This window comes from Phacochoerus africanus, chromosome 9, assembly GCF_016906955.1.
Source record: "Phacochoerus africanus isolate WHEZ1 chromosome 9, ROS_Pafr_v1, whole genome shotgun sequence".
Taxonomy (NCBI): domain Eukaryota; kingdom Metazoa; phylum Chordata; class Mammalia; order Artiodactyla; family Suidae; genus Phacochoerus; species Phacochoerus africanus.
Genome location: NC_062552.1, coordinates 35,771,490 through 35,790,659, shown reverse-complemented (window position 1 = coordinate 35,790,659; position 19,170 = coordinate 35,771,490). Strand labels below are relative to the sequence as shown.

The 19,170-nt window shown below is 45.8% G+C and overlaps 1 protein-coding gene and 1 long non-coding RNA gene across 2 annotated transcripts in view; one reads left to right on the top strand and one right to left on the bottom strand.

The window, feature by feature from the left end:
- The window catches only part of LOC125136027 (uncharacterized), a 40,968-nt gene extending 34,760 nt beyond the window's left edge, over nucleotides 1-6,208 (bottom strand). Inside the window, exon 1 of the long non-coding RNA XR_007137094.1 lies at nucleotides 6,112-6,208. This is a non-coding gene — a long non-coding RNA (uncharacterized LOC125136027). The remainder of the gene's footprint in view (nucleotides 1-6,111) is intronic.
- On the top strand, nucleotides 5,921-12,035 carry SAYSD1 (SAYSVFN motif domain containing 1). The gene is made up of 2 exons (XM_047796620.1): nucleotides 5,921-6,229; nucleotides 11,335-12,035. The coding sequence occupies exons 1-2, from the start codon at nucleotides 6,023-6,025 to the stop codon at nucleotides 11,668-11,670; spliced, it is 543 nt and encodes a 180-aa protein (XP_047652576.1). The 5' UTR covers nucleotides 5,921-6,022; the 3' UTR covers nucleotides 11,671-12,035.
- The last annotated feature ends 7,135 nt before the right edge of the window (nucleotides 12,036-19,170 follow it).

Below are 19,170 nucleotides of genomic sequence, written 5' to 3'. Positions count from 1 at the left end.
AGAGGTGACACAGGATGCTTTACTGAGCAGGTTCTGCTATGAGCAACTGCGGCTCATTCCTCCTTGAAGACCCCTGGGGAACACACCTCAGCACGATCCTGAGGAGAAGTGAGGGAGCTGGGGCATTTAGGCACCAACTCCCATCCACCATTGGTAGAAGGCAATCTGAGCACTGGGGGGAAGAATCCCCCATCCCACTGCTAGTCTGCCTCTTGCACTAGTGAATACTCTCCTGCAGCCAGAGGAAGCCCCCGGGGGGCTGCAGAAACAAGCCATCCGTGTACACAGCAATAGTGAGATCTGAGGGGGTCTGGGCAGAGGCACCAATGCCTCACACAACATGTCTGGACCGATGCCCCAAAGTCTTCCATTTTCTCAGCCCCGTGTGCTCTACTTAAACCGTAAAGTTCTCCAGTTGGAAGAGACTTGGTCATCATCTACACGAACCAAGCCCTCTCTTCAGTCCAGAATCCCCTCCACAGCATTCCTGACAAGTGGTTTGTCAGCCTCAGCTTGAATACTGCTAATGTCAGGGAACTCGTTGCACTGAAATTATTCCAGCAACTTGCTATTCCTGGAATAACTGACCTGTTGAAAAATTCCTTTTTAAAAAAAGAGTTTCCACATTGGCCACTTTGTCATTTCCAACTGTTGGCCTTAGTTCTGCCTTTCAGAGCCCCACAAAATGATTCGGCTCCCCCATTCGCAACAGCCCTTTTAATCGTTGTGAAAGCCAACTGGTACGTTTTCACTACGACTCTTCTTCTCAGGCCTAAACCATCCAGTGCCTTTACTACTCTTACTAAAACATGGTCTTTAGGCTGGTTGTTCTCAACTGGGGGCCTATCTGTGTCCGGGGGTACATCTGGCACTGTCTGAAGACATTTTTGGCTGCTACAACTACCAGGGGGTGCTACTAGCAAGTACTGGCTGTGGCCAGAAATGCTGCAAAGAATCCCACAAGATACAGGACAGCCCCCACAACAAAGAATTATCTGGCCCCAAAACGTCTAAAGTATCAGGGCCGAGAAACATCATTATCCAGGCCACTCTCCCCTGGACATTCCTATGGCATCTGGTGCTCAGATCTTTCCATGTGGTACCTGCAGGGACAGGACCAAAGACAGCATGAAAGCATGGGGTCCTCCCCGACGCTGCCAATGGGATTGACTGCAGCAGCTGCAACATCCCCCACACAGGCCCCTCTTCCCCAGTCTGGGGTCAGGGAAAAGCTCTAAGTCCTATTGAAACAAACTGCTCTCGAGCAAACAATGAGGGGATGAAAACAATGATACCGAAACATCAATGCAAATCTGGGAGGCAGAGTTCCCTCTGGGCATCTACACAGCCCTTTAATCATGAGAGACTAAAGCAAATTTGTTTTAGTATAATTTTTTTTTATGTTAAAGACACAACTAGAGATTATCAAATTTTTGTTACCTGAAAGATGATAAATTATCTTTTATTTTTTCATCCATGCTACTCTTAAACCCATCAGACAGGGCAGACTGAGGGTGATCCATTTCTTAACACTTTTTGGGTAAGGCTGTGCTGACCAGCTATGAATCCACTTAACTGTAGCTTACACATATTTATTTGATCTAAGAAAACACCAGGTCTAGATGGTTTTACTGTTAAGGTTTATCAAATACTCAAGAACCAGTCAATTCCTATTTTACTCAAACTGTTCGAGAAAATGGGGGGTCAGGGGAGGAGATGGAGACTTCAGCTTATTTTGAAAAGCTAGAATTATCCTAAAACCAAAACCTCTCAAAAAGAGTACATGAAAAAAAAAATTATAGGAACACCTCCTTAATGAATATAGATACAAAATTCCTTAAAGATTATGAAACCGGATCTAGCTTTGAATTTTTGTTTTATAAAGCAGCTGAGTTGTATTTATTCCAAGAAATGTAGGATGGTTTTACCGAAAGTCTATTAATGTAACTTAGTACATTAATAGATTGAAGAGGTGGGTAGGAGTTAGGAATGGATCACAGGCACACAGAGAAATTTTCTGGTTTTTTTTGTTTTTTGGGGGGTTTTTTTGAGTAATTTTTTTCTGTGTAACAAAACCCACAAAATTTCTGTGATACAAAATAAGCATTTTTTTTTTCATACATCTCAGGTAAGCCAGGGGCAGCTATTTAAGGCTGGGCTTAGCTGGTCAGTGAGTCAGCTGGGTGACCACATCCACAGGACTCTCATTATTCTTGGAACAGCCGGCTGGTTGTTGCAAGTTCATCTCCTGGCAGCACAGAGTATTAAGAGGGCGACTCAACAGGACAAGCACACTTCAAGCCCTGTCCTTGTACCATGTCTGCCATCATCTATTGGGCAAAAACAACTGCATAGTTGAGTTCAAAATCAAGGAATGGGCACGTCTACTCTCCATGGCCTGGATACTAGGTAGAGTGAAGAATTGAGGCCAAAGAGTTACTATATCACAGGGTATATGAGTACTTTATTACTTATAGTGGTTACAAGTACACACATTATGTGTATGTTTATTATCTCTGTGTGTATATATATGTGTGTGTATAAAATTTGGTATGTGCAAAGTATTCCACAATAAAATGTAAATTCACACACTCAGTACACTAGGCTAGTTCTATATTTAGTTTTCTGAGAAACCTCCAGACTGTTTCCCATAGTGGTTTTACCAATTTACATTCCCACCAACAGTGCAGGACGGCTCCCTTTACTTCCCTTCCCTTTTGAAGGTGCCATGTTTCCTGCCAGAGACCCTGACTGCAATAGCTTACAGAGGGTATGCCTTAAGTCTAAACGCCTCCTAGAAGTAGATCATAAATGCAGCTCTAAGGTCTTAGTGTGATGATCAAGTGGGAAACATAACCAATAGAATCTCCAGTCCCTCAAGAGAAGCAGAACTACTCCAGACACCCATGATGGGCAAGAAATTTTCTGCAGTTTCTCAATGACAGGTCATTGTGGTATAACATCCCCATTCTTTTCCGTCTTATAGGCCATCTCTAATGATCCAGGGCTCAGTCCTCAAATATCTTCTCTCCTTATCCACACTAACTTCCTAGTCGATCTCATCTAGTTCATGGCTTTATTTATTTATTTATTTTTGGTCTCTTTGTCTTTTCTAGGGCTGCACTCTCAGCATATGGAGGTTCCCAGGCTAGGGGTCGAATCAGAGTTGTAGCTGCCGGCCTACGCCAGAGCTACAGCAACACCAGATCTGAGCTGCCTCTGCGACCTACACCACAGCTCATGGCAACGCCAGATCCTTAACCCACTGAGCAAGGCCAGGGATCGAACCCTCAAACCCATGGTTCCTAGTCAGGTTCATTAACCACTGCACCGCGATGGGAACTCCAAGTTCATGGCTTTAAATATCACACATGTTAATGACTCCCAATACACATCTCCAGTCCTGACTTTTCCCTAAATTCCACGTTTCACTATCCAGTTGCTTAACACTGGATATCCAATAGGCACCTCGAACTCTGGGCATGTCCAAAACTTTCCACATTTATTGCATGGTCCTCTCTTCCTGGTCTTCCTCCATTTCAATAGAAGACTGAAGCATCTTTCACTTGGTGGCTCGGGTGTGTGAAACGGTGGGGAGGAGGACTGGTGGAAATCCATCATCCTTGATTCCTTTCTCTTGCGCTCCATAGCCAATCCAACTGCGTAACATGTTGGTTCAGATATTCAAAAATCTATTCAGAATCTGACCAGTGCTCACCACCTCCATCACCACCCTAGCCCAACTGCGGTCTCTCTTACACTTCTGGTTTTCTGCCTTCTATACTTGTACTCTTCAAGGGCCCCACCTCTGGCAGCCAGTGTGATCCTTTAACAAGATGTCGGATCATGTCATTTCCTACTCAAAATCCTCCAATCACTTGCCATCACACTCAGGATGCAGTACAAAGTCTCCACCTGTAAGGCCTTATATGACCTGACCCTCGATGTTCTGTGAGCAGGTCAAACATACTACTTGAGGTCTCAGGACCTTTGCACTTGCTGTTTCCTCTGATTGAATCAGTCTTCTCCAGATATCTACATGCCTCCCTCCACTCATTTTATTTAGGTTTCTGCTCAAATGGCAACTCCTTAGAGAAACCTTCCCTGGTCAAAGGCTCTAAACAGCTCCACCATCTCCATTCCTTACTTTACTTTTCTTCACAGTGCTCACCAGTGCCTGACATTACATTAAATATAAATACTGAATTGTTGCGAGACATGTTTTTATAATATTGTCTTAGCCTCTTTGCTGAAAACTCCATCTTGTCCTTCCTTACTTTGTCCCATCTTCCTGCTTGAGAAACAGTCACAGTGATGGTAAATGACTTAAGCTTAAGAACAAAGACCTAAAGGCATGGGTGATTCGCGGGGTCAGCTGAATGAGGACATAATACATTGGTCTAGGTAAGCTGGACTTGTGCAGATTGGCACGCCATTTGCACAAGCATGATATGTCCTCTAAAGAATAAGAGAAAGAAGAACCTCATGGCCAAGTGGTTTATGAGTGGTTGTTAACAGAATATGCATTAGAAAAGAGAACCAAGGTGCAAACCTAGGCACACAGGGTTTGCAGAAGCACAGTGAGGAAGGATTCTCTGAAATGCTATGCATAGATAGCTAACTCAAATGCTAATGATTCTTAAATGCCTAAAGTTTAGAGTAAAAGTTTAACCATCTACCAGCTAAGTGACTTTTAAAATAATAAAAGAACTTAAAAAATAATAAAAAAAAAACCCCTATATCCTGTACCTACAACCCCCTTTTCACTTGACATAATTCTCAAGAGCACAATAAAAGCAGTGTGGTTTCTTGAGGCAGGGATCTTGGTCCCTGAGACCTTGAGTCCCCCGGTTCCCGCCTTTACTTAAGATAAATGTCTCTGTGTCTTGTTTTATGTTAACTTTTTTTCCTTAAGTTCCATAGCACCCATTCTTCAGCCCCATCCTGCTGAGCTGGTCTTGGCACTGAATTATGCATTTGTCTTTCCATTTAGAATGTTAAGCACTATGAAAACAAGGGTTTCCTTCCTTCACCCACCATCTTTGGTGCCTGGTTCCATACTTAACACACAGCAGGCTCCTGGTAAATATTCGCTACATGAATGAAAGACTCCATTCTAGTTCATCTAGTTTCTTGACTCAAACTCAACAAGTCTCTGAGTCTCAATTATGTGAATGGCACTTAGCTCCATGCCTAGAGCTTTAAAAATCTAATAGTCCCTGACCCCGACTGTGACCTTTTGGGTGAACAGTGATTGGGAGTGGGCGCAAGGGAGCCCTCAGTGTACTAGAAACGTTTTTTTATCTGGGTAGCAGTTATATATAGGTATACACATAAGTCCAAACCTATTGACTCTAACACTTAAGGTTTGTGTATTTTAAGCTGCACCCTCAAAAGGTTTTGTTTTGTTTTGCTTTAAGTTTGTGGCCTACCTAGTCATGTTAGCAGTAGTTTCCAACGAGGCAGAGCAATGAGAGATCTGCACAGCCTGCCTGCCAAGTGAGCAGCGAGAAAGCCACAGTCCAAGGAGCTAGGAGTGGCATACCCATCAAAAGGAAAAGGGTTAGGCTGTATCCTGCCTTTCTTCTGCCACCAGAACCTCCCACAGATCATGGGCCTCTTCAACAACCTGGGACCACCTTCTCAGTCTGGTGCCTGACTGTTAGAGGATGCAACCCCTGTTAGGGAGCAGATCCCCAAAGTGATGTGGAGCACGGCAGAGCTTAGCTTGAGGCAAGAGAGGGGAACAATGAGACAGTCTTTATGCTTTGGAGTCTTAACGACATAGCCTCAGGAGGCGAACACCGCGTCTACACCTTTGGAGGGGACAACCAGCTGTACCCAAGAGCCTAAGGAACGTCACAAACCTAGCGCACTCTGAGTCCCGGTCCCCCAAGCGCGCACGCGCAGCAGAGAGCCACCGCTACGCAGGCGCACAGCAGCCTAGCGCCGGGCAAAGCGGGGACAGGGGCCTTGCGGGCGGGCGCGCGCTCCCGGGTGCGCGGGAAACCGGGCGCGCGCCATGGAGCAGCGGTTAGCTGAGTTCCGGGCGACCCGGAAAAGAGCAGGGCTGGCGGCCGAACCCAGCACTTCGAGTCAGAGTGCACAAACCTCAGGACAGAAGGCGGAAGCAGCTGCGACTCCAAAGGCAGCCCCAGGCTGGCTCAAACGGTTCCTGGCGTGGAAACCGAGGCCTGCGAGTGCCCAGGCCCAGCCCAGCCTCACGCAGGTGAGAGGAAGGTAGCCTCGCCCCACCCCCCGCGAACCGGGCTTCAGGGCAGCTGTCTTGGCCTCGGGGGCAACTCTGGCCGAGGCCCCGCCCCCGTCACCACGTGGTGGTACGCAGGCCACGCCCCCGCTGCTTTCCTGTGGCGCCTTTGCTGGCGGGGCGGGGTTGCGGCACCACGCACCATCTCAGGGGCGTGGCCTCGCGTCTCCAGCCACTCCTATGACGCTGATAAGTGGCTTTGACATTTTCTTTCCAGCCGGCAACCCACTCCGCTCCGACCCTGGGTGGGAAGCGAGGGTCTAGGGACCTGGAAGAAAGCACCTCTGCCCTTGAGCTATTCATAGCGAGTTGAGTTATCGTTGTGACTCGGTGGCTTTGGGAAACCTCTCCATAACCGTGTTGAGACACAGCCCTCTGCTAATGGAGGGTAAAAGGTCTAATTGGATACTGATAAAAAGTGGCATTAATTAAGGCATCATTTGATTTCTCACCTGGGCCACATGCAACCAGTCGCCCAAATAGCCCGCGCTTTAGAAATGGCATTTGAATAGAAAACTTGCCAAAGTGCGGTAACTGTAATTGCCGGTGGTGGCATGTACTTGTCTATTCCAGTTTAACCAGTGTTCAAGGCAAAAACAATTTATAGATTGTATGACAGCCTTTTCACCTTGTGATTCTTTGGTAATCTCTCCTTCACATCTCTTTGTATCTTCACTGTTTTCACTCATGAGGGAAGTGGCTAGGTGACTTGCATGTGAAATTGGAGTATCTATGTGGAAATACAGGATAAAACATCAAGGGGAAATCAGCGCTGTGAAGCACTGTGTGACAAGGCCTTTGTACCTCAAGTGCAATAAGAACTAAAAATGCCTTTTGAAAATTAAAATGTATTGGAGGAGAAGTGTATCTGACTCCTCTTATAATTACTTCTCTCAAGTTCATTCATAATGTTAAATGATAAATTGCACCACATATGGTTTTAACAATTTATTTTTTTGGTCTTTTTAGGGCCACACCCACAGCACATGTAGGTTCCCAGGCTAGGGATCAAATCGGAGCTGTAGCTGATGGCCTACGATATAGCCACAGCAACACCAGATCTGAGTCTCGTCTGTGACCTACACCAAAGCTCATGGCAACGCCGGATCCTTAACCCACTGAGTGAGGGCAGGGATCGAACCTGTGTCCTCATGGATCCTAGTCAGATTCATTTCCGCTGAGCCACGTCAGGAACTCCAGGTTTTAAAATTTTTTTTTGTAAATCAAGGACAACTCACTGTTACCCAGTTTGGATTAGATATTACTCTCCATGACATGCAAGTTTCCAACTGACTTGCAGAAAGAGAGTGTGCAGCAGGGTTTAATCAATCCATTTCCTTGCATGTAGTTTGCCTCAGGTTGACTTTATTGTTGATTTGAACTCACTGAGCACAATGTCTTAGATTTTAGAATCCTTTTCCTTACCCCTTTTCCTTCCTGCAGTTACAAAACAGTATCTAGCCCACACAATAAGTATTTGACTGTATGTCTCATTTCCGAAGGAATATGAGATCACTGAGTTGGTTCTAGAGAAGCTGAACTTGGAGAAAGTTTCCATTATTAAAAGTCCAAAAGCTGATGGCCTGACCAAGAGGATGAGAAGAAATGCTGGATTTCCAGTGCTTCTTATCAATTACTCTGTTTTTTCATAAGGGTCTCTATCTTAAGCTCATTTTCATTGACTCAGTTATCATTCCTAGGTTTGCTCTGGTGTGAAATTCTCATTAAATTGTTTTGTTTCTAATTTACAATCTCTCTCTACCTCATAATTTTGGAGGCACACAGCGGCTTGTCGGAGACTTCTTTAGCAAATCTATTTGCAAATCCTTCTTTTTGCTCGCCATTGATAAGGAAGCATCCACTCCTCCTCCCCTCATTCTCAAATTTAGCTCAGGGAAAACCAATCCCCTAAAATACTTCTTTCTGTGACAAGCTTCTACCACATTAGGTCAAAAATGCCTGTAAGTTTTTTTTTTTTAAACCCACGACCCCCACCTCCCTTGTTTCCCTCCCCAGGCCCCTCCCACACCAGCCCCCAGTGCACCATCTAGCCCCCAGGTCTGTTGCCCACACTCATCCTTCAACTCCTCCCCTCCAAGCCCTGGCTCAGGTGGGCCCACTGCTCAACTGCTCCCTTCCTTGACATCACCTGACCAAGCACAGCCTTTGCAACACCCACATAAATCAAAAAGTCAGGGTTTTTTTTTTTTTTTTTTTTTTGTCTTTTTAAGGCCCCACCTGCAGCATATGGAGGTTCCCAGGCTGGGGTCAAATTGGAGCTGTATCCGAAGGCCTGTGCCACAGCCACAGCAACACCAGATCCAAGCCACGTCTGCGACCTACACCACAGCTCAGGGCAACGCCGGATTCTTAACCCACTGAGCAAGGCCAGGGATTGAACCTGCGCCCTTATGGGTACTAGTCAAATTTGTTTCCACTGAGCCACGACGGGAACTCCTGGGAGTCAGCTTTTAATTTCTCCCTTACCCTCACCATCATTTGTTCATTCAGTAAAATGCTGCAGTAATGCCTACCGTGTTCCAGTTACTGTCCTATATATGCCAGGAGACAGTGTGATGAAGACAAAGCCCTGCTGTCACAGACCTTGCCTCTGAGTCGGGGAGGCAGGGGAAATTAAAGAACAGAATGATGAATGCCATAGAAGGGGGAGAAACCAGGGTGTCGTGATACTGGATTGGGGGGGTGCAAAGTGCCACTTTAAACTGGGGGGGCAGGGGGGCTCATTGAGGAGGTGACTTCACCATTTTCCTAAGAAGGAGCCACTCTTGCAGAAACCTGGGCCAAGGCCAAGGGCACATGTGGGGACTTTTTGCTGAGGTTTGTAGAAGAGGGGGCTAGCCAGGTAGTGTGAGGGGAAGGGCCTTTCCTCTCAGAGGGAACCACAGGTACAAAGGCCCTGAGGTGGGAGGCAGCTTGGTATTGGAGGAACAGAAGTGCCCTCTTTAAACCGCAGTGATGCTGTGTTGACCACGGATGCTTCCACACACAGCTTTTACAGCAGAGAAAACAAATGGTACTAAAACAAATGCAAAATGAGGCAGAGGCATTTCCCTTACCCCCTTCTCCCTTGTTCATTCCCTTTGCCAGTTAATTTGAGACTCCTACCCTCACCTCATCTCCTTCTGCTCGCTAAGCCTTCCCCTTACCATTCCCAACGAAGGCCTTTGAAAGGGCTTTGGGGCATTTCCGTCGTGGCACAGCAGAAACGAATCTGACTAGGAATCATGAGGTTGCGGGTTTGATCCCTGGCCTCACTCAGTGGGTTAAGGGTCCGGCGTTGCCATGAGCTGTGGTGCAGGTTGCAGCCGCGGCTCGGATCCTGAGTTGCTGTTGGCCCTGGTGCAGGCCAGCAGCTGTAGCTCCTATTTGACCTTTAGCCTGGGAACCTCCATATGCTGCAGGTGCAGCCCTAAAAAGCAAAAAAAGAGAGAGAGAGAGACAGTTGAGTGACAAATAGTTTGGTGCTCAGTAAGCTGGAGAGCCAGTTGGAGCTCTGGGAGGCAGAGGTGGGGGCACAGTCCCTGACGGCCCCAGAGGTCAGGGCATACACAGTGCACCAGCTGAGCCCGTCTGGAGGAAGCCAGGGGCTGAGGACTAAGAGGAAGCAGAAGCTGTTCTGGGGCCATAGAGGGGCAGTATCTTTGGGTCGTGAGACCAGTTGAACTGAAGTAGAGGGTTCATTTCTAGAGCAGCAGATTGTGGATTGAGTTGTTCAGGAAAATTTTTAGACCACTGTTTTCCAAACTGCAAGTCATGACTCATTAGTGGGTGGTGAAAGCCGTTTAGAGAATCCCGCCCTCTGTTAAAACACATTACGAAATAGAAAATCAAAGTTTCATATGTAAAGACGGTATTTCCTGATGTGTGACTTTTTCCCTGTTACTTATATATAAGCTGCACAAAATGTATGTCATATTGTGGGTCATTCCCAGAAAACTTTGGAAACTACTGGACTGGAAACCAAGCTTCCTACAGCTCTGTGTCTCCCATTAGTACACATGGGCACCTGCCTACTGGCATTTCTGTCTGTTGAGTGAATGCAAGGCCTTGGATGCCGGCCCAAGGAGTTTAAATTTTAACCTGTAGGCAATAAAAATTTGTCCAAGTTTGTGAGCAGGAGGTCGGTGGGTGTTTTAAGAGATTTTAGTAGCTGTACAGATAGCCTCGGGGTAGGGAGAGTCAGGGGGTGGGGAGTCCCGCTGAGAGACCCTGCCTGCGCTGGGGGACATGCAGGATGGTCTCAGCGATGGAGAGACTATCATGGTGAATTCTTTTCTTTCTTTCTCTTCTCTTTCTTTTCTTTTTTCCTTCCTCCCTCCCTTCCTTCCTCTTTCTTTCTTCCTTCCTTCTTTTTTTTTGCTTTTTAGGGCCGCACCTGTGGCATGGGGAAGTTCCCAGGCTAGGGGTCAAATCCGAGCTGCAGCTGCCTGCCCACCTACACCAGAGTTCACGGCAACGCTGGATCCTTAACCCACTGAGCAAGGCCAGGGATCGAACCCGCATCCTCACGGATACTAGTTGGGTCTGGAACCCACGGAGCCACAGTGGGAACTCACAGTGATTTTCGAAGGGATTTTCCTTGCCTCTTTCCGGGGTAGGCCTCATCTTGGATCATGTCACTCAACAGAATGTTAGCTCATGGAATCCAGTCAACGAACATATTGGTTCAGTGTGGGAAGCCTGTGTGTGGCTGCTGAATTATTAGTTGGGGGGCGGGTTGTATATGGGGCCCGAATTAGCATCTGTTAGCCGCAGGCTCACCCGGGGGTATGTCTGTCTCAGAGGCGGATGCCTCCAAAGGCTGAAAGGTTTTCCTAGGGTCATCCAGTGCTGATCCGTTTGATTCAGACGGCGCAGGACTCGAGGGAGCTCCTTGATCTTTTTTATTTTTTATTTTTATTTTTATTTTTGTAGAGCAGGAAAATAGAAACCCATGAGCCGGAAGTCTTCCCCAGGGAGGAGAGCCCCCCCCCCCCCCCCCCCCCCCCCCCGCCCCGCTGTCCCATCCCCCTTCCACCTCACTGTGGTCTGTTTGTGTGTCCTAGGGAGCGACTCGGCCGCCTCGGACTCCAGCCCGGACTCCAGCCCAGCCCCCGGCCCCGCAGGACCAGTCCCTCCTGACCAACATCGCCTTCCTGAAGGGGCTCCTCTGGCTGGTCCTGCTGGGCCTGTTCGTGGAACTGGAATTCGGCCTGGCCTACTTTGTCCTGTCCCTCTTCTACTGGATGTACGTGGGGATGCGAGGCCCGGAGGAGAGGACGGAGGGGGAGAAGAGCGCCTACTCTGTGTTCAACCCCGGCTGCGAGGCCATCCAGGGCACCCTGAGGGCCGAGCAGCTGGAGCGGGAGCTGCATCTCAGACCCATGGAGGCGGCCGGCTAGCCCCGCGCCGCCCTCCCACTCCCAGGGCCCCCGCTTGTGGGTTTGATCGCAGGTGCCCAAGACCGAGGACAGCTTGCGGGCCGCTTCTGTGACCCCACCATTCCACCTTCTTTCCCTGGTGGAAAGAGCTTCTGCCTGGTTTGGGGGAAGCTCCCTGAAAGACACTTACTGTGGGTCTGATCAATTTATAAAAATTCCACACTCAAGAAAGGAGATCCACTTGTTTCTTTGAGAGAGGTGATTTTTTAGAGCACTAGAAGGGCCTCGGGGAGATAACTGCTGAAAATATCCAGCTGTTTGAAGTAATGGTTCCATGCATCAGGACCGTGTATTAAAAGTAAATCTTCTCAAGTCTTTTCATATCATTTATAGCAGTTATTTTCCTTGAAAAGTGTAAGTGGCAAGTTGGGTTTTTTTTCTTTCTTTCTTTCTTTTTTTCTTTGCTTTGTGGGTAACCTTTCCTTCCTGCCTTAAATCTTGTTTTTTTGGTCATTAAATGCTGTTGAAACATCTACTTCTCAGAATCATGACCCCAGGAGTTCCCTAGTGGCTCAGTGGGTTAAGGATCCAGCATTGCCGCTGCTGTGGCTCAGGTTCAGTCCCCGGGGCACCTCCACATGCCGGGGGCTGGCCAAAATAAAAAAGAAAGGGAGGAAGGACAGAAGAGACAGAGGGGGAAAGAAAGAGGGAAAGAAAGAAAAGGAAGGAGACCCTGATTGCTTATCACCATCTTCCACGCTCCTCAGTTACTCTGGCCCCACTTAGACAATAATCTAAGTGGCAGGTGTAGAGAGAGATTCCACAGAGTCAATATTGGTAGACTTGATAAGTGGTTATCAGTGATGAATTCAGCAAGCAAAAACTCTTGAGTGTGTACACAAGGGATCTCTGGAAGTGGAATTTCTCGGCTTCTTGGATTGTTTCTTATACTATGGGCTTAGAGCCAGTAGTGCATTTGACTGTGGGCCTCAGGTGAGAAATGATGTAAATTAAAATTGGGCAAAGCAAACCATTAAATACTTTTTTTTTTGTCTTTTTGCCTTTTCTAGGGCCAATCCCCCGGGATACGGAGGTTCCCAGGCTAGGGGTCTAATCAGAGCTGTAGCCGCTGGCCTACCCCACAGCCACAGCAACTTGGGATCCGAGCTGCATCTGCGACCTACACCACAGCTCACGGCAACGCTGGATCCTTAACCCACTGAGCAAGGCCAGGGATCGAACCTGCAACCTCATGGTTCCTGGTCAGATTCGTTAACCCACTGCACCACAACGGGAACTCCAAACCATTAAATACATTTTAAAAAAATGAATTACACTGATTAGTAAGAGAACTCTAGTTTTAAAGCAGTAGTTGTTTTATTTGCTTGTTTATTTGTTTGTTTTTGGCTGCTGTGTGTGGCGGCTTGATGTGAGATCTCAGTTCTCAGACCAGGGGTTAAACTGGGACCACAGTAGGGAAAGCACCGAGTCCTAACCACTAGACCACTGGGGAACTCCCCTAAAGCAGTAGGTTTTTTTTTTCTTCCAAAACTTCAGATTTTAAGAAATTAATGACTCCTCAGTAGGTTTTCTATTTCAGGATTCAGATAATTCCTATTGTAAAAGTAACTTGAATGTTTATGAGATGTTACAAATAACGGAGGTCTTTTTTCATTCTTGCTCAATTTGCTTATAGCAAAATCTTAATTTAAACTTAATTTTTATTCATTGAACGTCAACTTCCTACAAGGCAAAAATATTTTCTTCAGGTAAAATAATGAAACAAAAAGCAGGCATTTTCCCAGTTCTCGGAGCATAGAGTCTAACTGGGAACAGGGCGGTGGACACAATAAATCAAGCAAGGCCAATCACAGCGAAGGGTAAGTTTTAGTTGCAGAAGGAGTGCGGGAGTTCCATGCATCACACTTGGCAGACAGTTAACCTTGTGGGTTTCAGCCCTTCTGGAAGATTCATCCGATGTGCATTGCTTCTCCCTCTAGCTCCTTGCTGATTGGTAGTTTGTTCCTCAGGATCATCCACTGAGCAGAAGGTCCCTTTAGCTCCCAAAGAAGTCTTTTCTTCCGTGACTCTTGTCTGCACTGGACCTTAGAAAGTATAGGAAACAGATGAATAGCTAGTAAACACGCACATTTCGACTGTATTTCGGACTCATGGGTGGTTTTGTTTCCTGATTTATTTTCTTAAGGTTTTCTCCGTCTCCTTGATATTTTACTTGGGCTTTTCCATTTCATAAAAGCCAAAGACAGAAAAGAATTATCCCTCCATAATCAAAGAGTCACTATAAAGCCCAGGGCAATAAGCAGTGTTCTAGGAGTGAATTCATTTGTGTTTTAAAAAATGGATAATTGAAATTTTACCTAAAACAAAATGCCTGTAACTCCGAATTTGGAACATTTGCTCCCATTAGTTATCCCAGCAAAGCAGAGACTCCTCTTAAGCAAAGAAGAGGCTCTGTTTATGAGTGGACCTCACTAGCATTCTTTGAAAATGTGGCCGTTTATAACCCGGTGGAACCGGGACTTCTTAGGCCCACTCCCATGGGATTTTTGTGAGTGATTCGTCACCTGTCCTTGCACACCTCTTCCCAAGGTTTTCATGAAATGGCAGCATTAACTTCTAGGAAAAGTGGGCCGTGCACCAATTAAATGCCCGGCAGGGAAGAGAAGAAAGGACAGTATGTATTTGCTGTTCTTATCAGCCCATTAAACTTTAGGTGCAGCCTTGATTTCTGAATTTAGAAAGGCCCATTGATCTCAGAATTTCCATTCAGGGCCTGACCATTAGCCCAGCAAGCAGCTTCCATTAAACACTGCTTCAGTCATCAGGGAACTTGAAATCCCAGGCTGCGTTCCGTCCCTTTGATAGCTGTGTGCACAGATGAGGTCGTCTCTGTCCGAACCTTACAAGTAAATTGGCTTTTGCTTTTATTCACATTATCCCATCTTGCCTATTCACAGGGACTGTGAATGAGCCTCTGTTTGTAGGGATGGAAGAGACCCCAAAGTGCCATCAAATGCATCCCTCCCTCCCCACCTTGGGCAGGGCCACACCTACTCCTGCCTAAAAATTTTCTTCCCCTCGTGATCCCTAAAGAAGAATCCAGGTATGAGATTCAGGCACTCCTTAGCAAGTTATAGCTCTGGACCAATCACTTTCAAGCCAGCATCAACCAGTTCTGTGGGTTCCAGGTGTGGGTGAGGGTGAAAGGCCCAGGGACATTTCTCAAATGCTCTGGTGTTTGGCCAATGATGATGTAGGTGTATGTATTCTATGCTGTTAGAATTGTGCTTTGAGTCTAGCAAGGCTTTGACATTTGCCTTTTGACTGATCTGTGGCTCACAACCTCTGTGCTAAGAAAAAAAATTAGGAAGTTGCACAATTGGCAGAACCACTCATCCTCAGTTGGGCAAAGTAAAATCCTGGAGTTCCTGCTGTGGCTCAGTGAAAATGAATCCAATTGGTATCCATGAGAATGCTGTTCGATTCCTGGCCTTGCCCAGTGGGTCAGGAATCTGGCATTGCTGTGGCTGTGAAATAGGCTAGCAGCTGTGGCTCCGATTTGACCCCTAGCCTAGGAATTTCCATATGCCTCGGGGGTAGCCTTAAAAAGCAAAAAAAAAAAAAAAAAAGAAAGAAAAGAAAAAAGAAAGTGAAATCCTAACTAGGTGTTTTTGTTTCCTACCACTCACAGTATTAACCTATTTGCCAGAAAATATTTGGAGGCGACCTGAGCCTGGCGCTGCTGGAACACAGAAATGAGGTGGTGCCCGCCACCTTCAGAGCCAGGATTCAGGGTGGGGCTGGGGGTGCCGTGGAACATCTTGCCGCCAGGGGGTAGCATAGAGCTGCCACTCTTAAGTCGTAGGTCTCTTTGCATCACACAATAATTTATGTAGCATAGAAAACCCACTGGGATGTTCATCTGAACTACTTGTGCCACTTTTTCAGGCATTCTTTTTACATTAGGATAAAGAGGAAAGGGCTCATCAGAGGTCCTGGGAAAGGCACAGAAAGCTACCAGAATGATTTATACACATATTTTTAAATAAAACAACCCCTCTCTGGACTTAGCAGGCAGCACTACGGTTGAGGCAGTCAGCACTGCGCTTGTCCATATATGAGTTTTGTAGGAGGAAAAAAGACGAGGGGCTTATACAGATGGCAGAGAAACTTGATCCCTAAGCCAAAGGAAGTAAAATTTGAACTGTATACTCTGGTTTCTGTCATGCATACTTTTATTTCCCAACATCGGGGAAAGACATGGAAGTCACTCTCAAAATGCTAGAGAGAAGAAAAGTGAGTGCACAGAGAGCCACATTCTAAGGCGAATAACAAGACACAAGTTTATGAAGATACAAGCAGTATGTGTGTGTGTCCACGTCTGTACTGGGGAATAGTCCTCAGAAGGATAGATCACTTTCCAATCTGACTTCCATGCTATGTAGGACTGTCAGTTTTATATGCAAAAACTGTTTGGAAAAAGTGGTCTATGGACCGCCTGCTTGGGCATCTCCTGTGGTAACGTTAAAATGCAGGTTCGAGGACCCCACCCAGACCTGTGACTCAAAATGACTGTGGGTAGGACCCTGGGAGTTTACATCTTAACAGCCCCCCTGCAGTAATCTTCGGCTCCCTCAAGATCAAGAGCCAGTGATATAAATCATAAATGTTAAAAGAGGAAGAAAACAGCGATTATTAGAACCAAGCAAAGACAGAGGGGCGTGTATTTTGAAAGGGAGCAGCAAGGTTGCCATTTTTCACGCTGTTCATTGGAAACCAAAGCTAGAGAAAAAGAAACACATGTGGCTTTTAAAGGATGAGGGCTTAACTCCAAAGACTATAATAATGAAAGATGCTTTATTTTTGAAGTTTTAAGAACAACTACGAAAAGAAGCAAAGAAGCCCATGTTCATTTTGAAAATTTGGAAATAATATTTTAAAAACTGCTTTATGTTTGTATCAATATGCGTGTATTCCAGAATTCCAAGAGGTCAGTTGGATATACAGTGAGAAGCTCTCCCTCCCACTGTCAAGTTTTTTTCTTTCTTAAGCTCACGCATGGTAGCATATGATTCTGCCCTTTGCTTTCCTTTTTAGGAGATTGGGTTTTGTTTACTTGCATTTGTTGAAGTTTTTACGTAAAAGAATGACATGGTCCAAGCTCTTTTTTTTTTCCCCCCATGTCCGCACCTGCAGCATATGGAAGTTCAGGCTAGGGGTTGAATAGGATCTATAGCTGCTGGCCTACACCACTGCTTGCAGCAATGCTGGATCCTTAACCCACTGAGTGAGGCCAGGGCTCCATCCCGCATCCTCAGAGAGATTATGTGGGGCCCTTAACCCACTGAGCCACAGGGGGAACTCCTAATTTCATTAAAAGGTCACCGAACGGTCATGTGGAGAGGAGCACTTCTGTATTATCCATTCCTATTAAGATGGGGTCACCTGCTTCTTTGTTTGCATTTGCCACATGTGCTTCTGTCCATACTTTGACTTTCAGCCCAAGATTTTGTTTGTTTGTTTACAGCAGCACCAGGGACATATGGAAGGTCCTGGGTGACAGGTTGAATTGGGGCTGCAGCTGCTGGCCTACACCACAGCCACAGCAACGCTGGATCTGAGCTGTATCAGAAACCTACGCCACAGCTTGTAGCAACACCAGACCCTTAGCCCACTGAGCAAGTCCAGGGATTGAACCCACATCCTTATAGACAGTATGTCAGGTTCTTAACCTGCTGAGCCACAATGGGGTTTTAATTTTTAATAGATGTGTTGTTTGCATGTAGAGAATAATTGGGTTTTGCTTTATCATCTATTATGAGAATATTTATTTATTTATTTATTTTGTCTTTTTGGCTTTTCTAGGGCTGCTCCCGTGGCATATGGAGGTTCCAAGGCTAGGGGTCCAATCGGAGCTGTAGCCACCAGTTGCTGGCCTACAGAGCACAGCAACGTGGGATCTGAGCCACGTCTGCGACCTACCCCACAGCTCACGGCAACGCTGGATCCTTAACCCACTGAGAGAGGCCAGAGATCAAACCCACAACCTCATGGTTCCTAGTCGGATTCGTTTCCGCTGCATCACAACGGGAACTCCTATTTATGGAAATCTTATTTATCTCCTCACATGTTATGTTGTGCTTTCTGTTTATATTGCTTCTTTTACCATATGATTTCTCTATTTTGTTCCCTTTTATGTGTGTGTTTCTTTTGAAAATTTGAGGTTAAATTTCTGTTCCAAAGTCAAATACTTAATCCTTCATATATTCAGGTAGCATATATTAATATCCTGTAAAAGTTGAATGTAATACGTTTATATTTCCACTTCTTCCCTCTCCTTTTCATCCCTCAATACTCAATTCTATTGACCTGTTGGTTATTGAATTGATTTTACATCCTTAAATGTAGTGATAACCTATTACTTCGTTTGCTAGCCTGAAATGATGTCTTTTTACCTGTGGTTAGGAAAGATGAGGAAATGATCATACCTACACCGCCTAACCTTCCTAAACCTTTTCTTTTCTTTCATCAGGATTTCTGCATTTCCTTTCGTCTTCATCTTACCTATAGTTAACTTTTTTCTCTTAATGATAAACTCTGAATATATTCTCATGTTGTTCTTCTACAGCATTGGTTTTGACAGTGGTGTAGTATTTCTGTATGGATAAGTGTACCAGCATTCGTTTAGCCAGTGCCCTAGTGTCGAACGCTTACGTTGTGTTCTTTTTTTACTAGGATGGCTAGTATAAACCAGGCTCACCTCTCTGAAATTTAAAACTCTGTGTTTCTAGCTCTCAGAAAAGAGTCATTAGAAGCCACTGCCTATCAGGACAGTGGTCTCAGGCTTTAGTGACCCTTCAAATCTGCCGGGGATCTGATTAAATCTGATTGAATGCATTTGGAGTTTGTAGGTCTGGGCCAGAGCCTGAGCTTCTGCATTTCCAACAAGCTTCCAGGGGATGCTGAGGCTGTGGTCCTCAGACCACACTTGGAGTAGTGAGGTCTCTGAATACAGTTTGTATCTGTGGAATTTTGCTTGAATGAAAATAAGTGCTAGAAAATGTACTCCATAGCCGATTCTCACTGTGTCTTGTCACATACTCTAAAATATTGGCTTATGTCAAAGTAATTGGGTGTTTTTATTGATTTCTAACATACTGAAAAATTATGCTCTATTCTTAATGTAAATGATTTTTTTTATACGACTGCTTATAAGAAGTCTTTTCATCTCTAAAGTGTATTTTTCCAAAGGATGCTGTTGGGAGGACACTGATTTAGCTTAACAAGAGTGAGATGTCTTTATTTGGGTGTGTGTCTCCTACCTTTGGTTCTCTACTCTCTGCTTCCCGTAGCAGGATTTGGAAGATGGGGGGCGGGGGGGGGGCGGGGGAAAAAACAGAAGAAAGAATGATGAAAGACCTTGAGGGTAGTTTTACTGTAAAATGTCATCTAATAGTTGGATCCATCTAATTGATGGATACCATCTAATTGTTGGATACC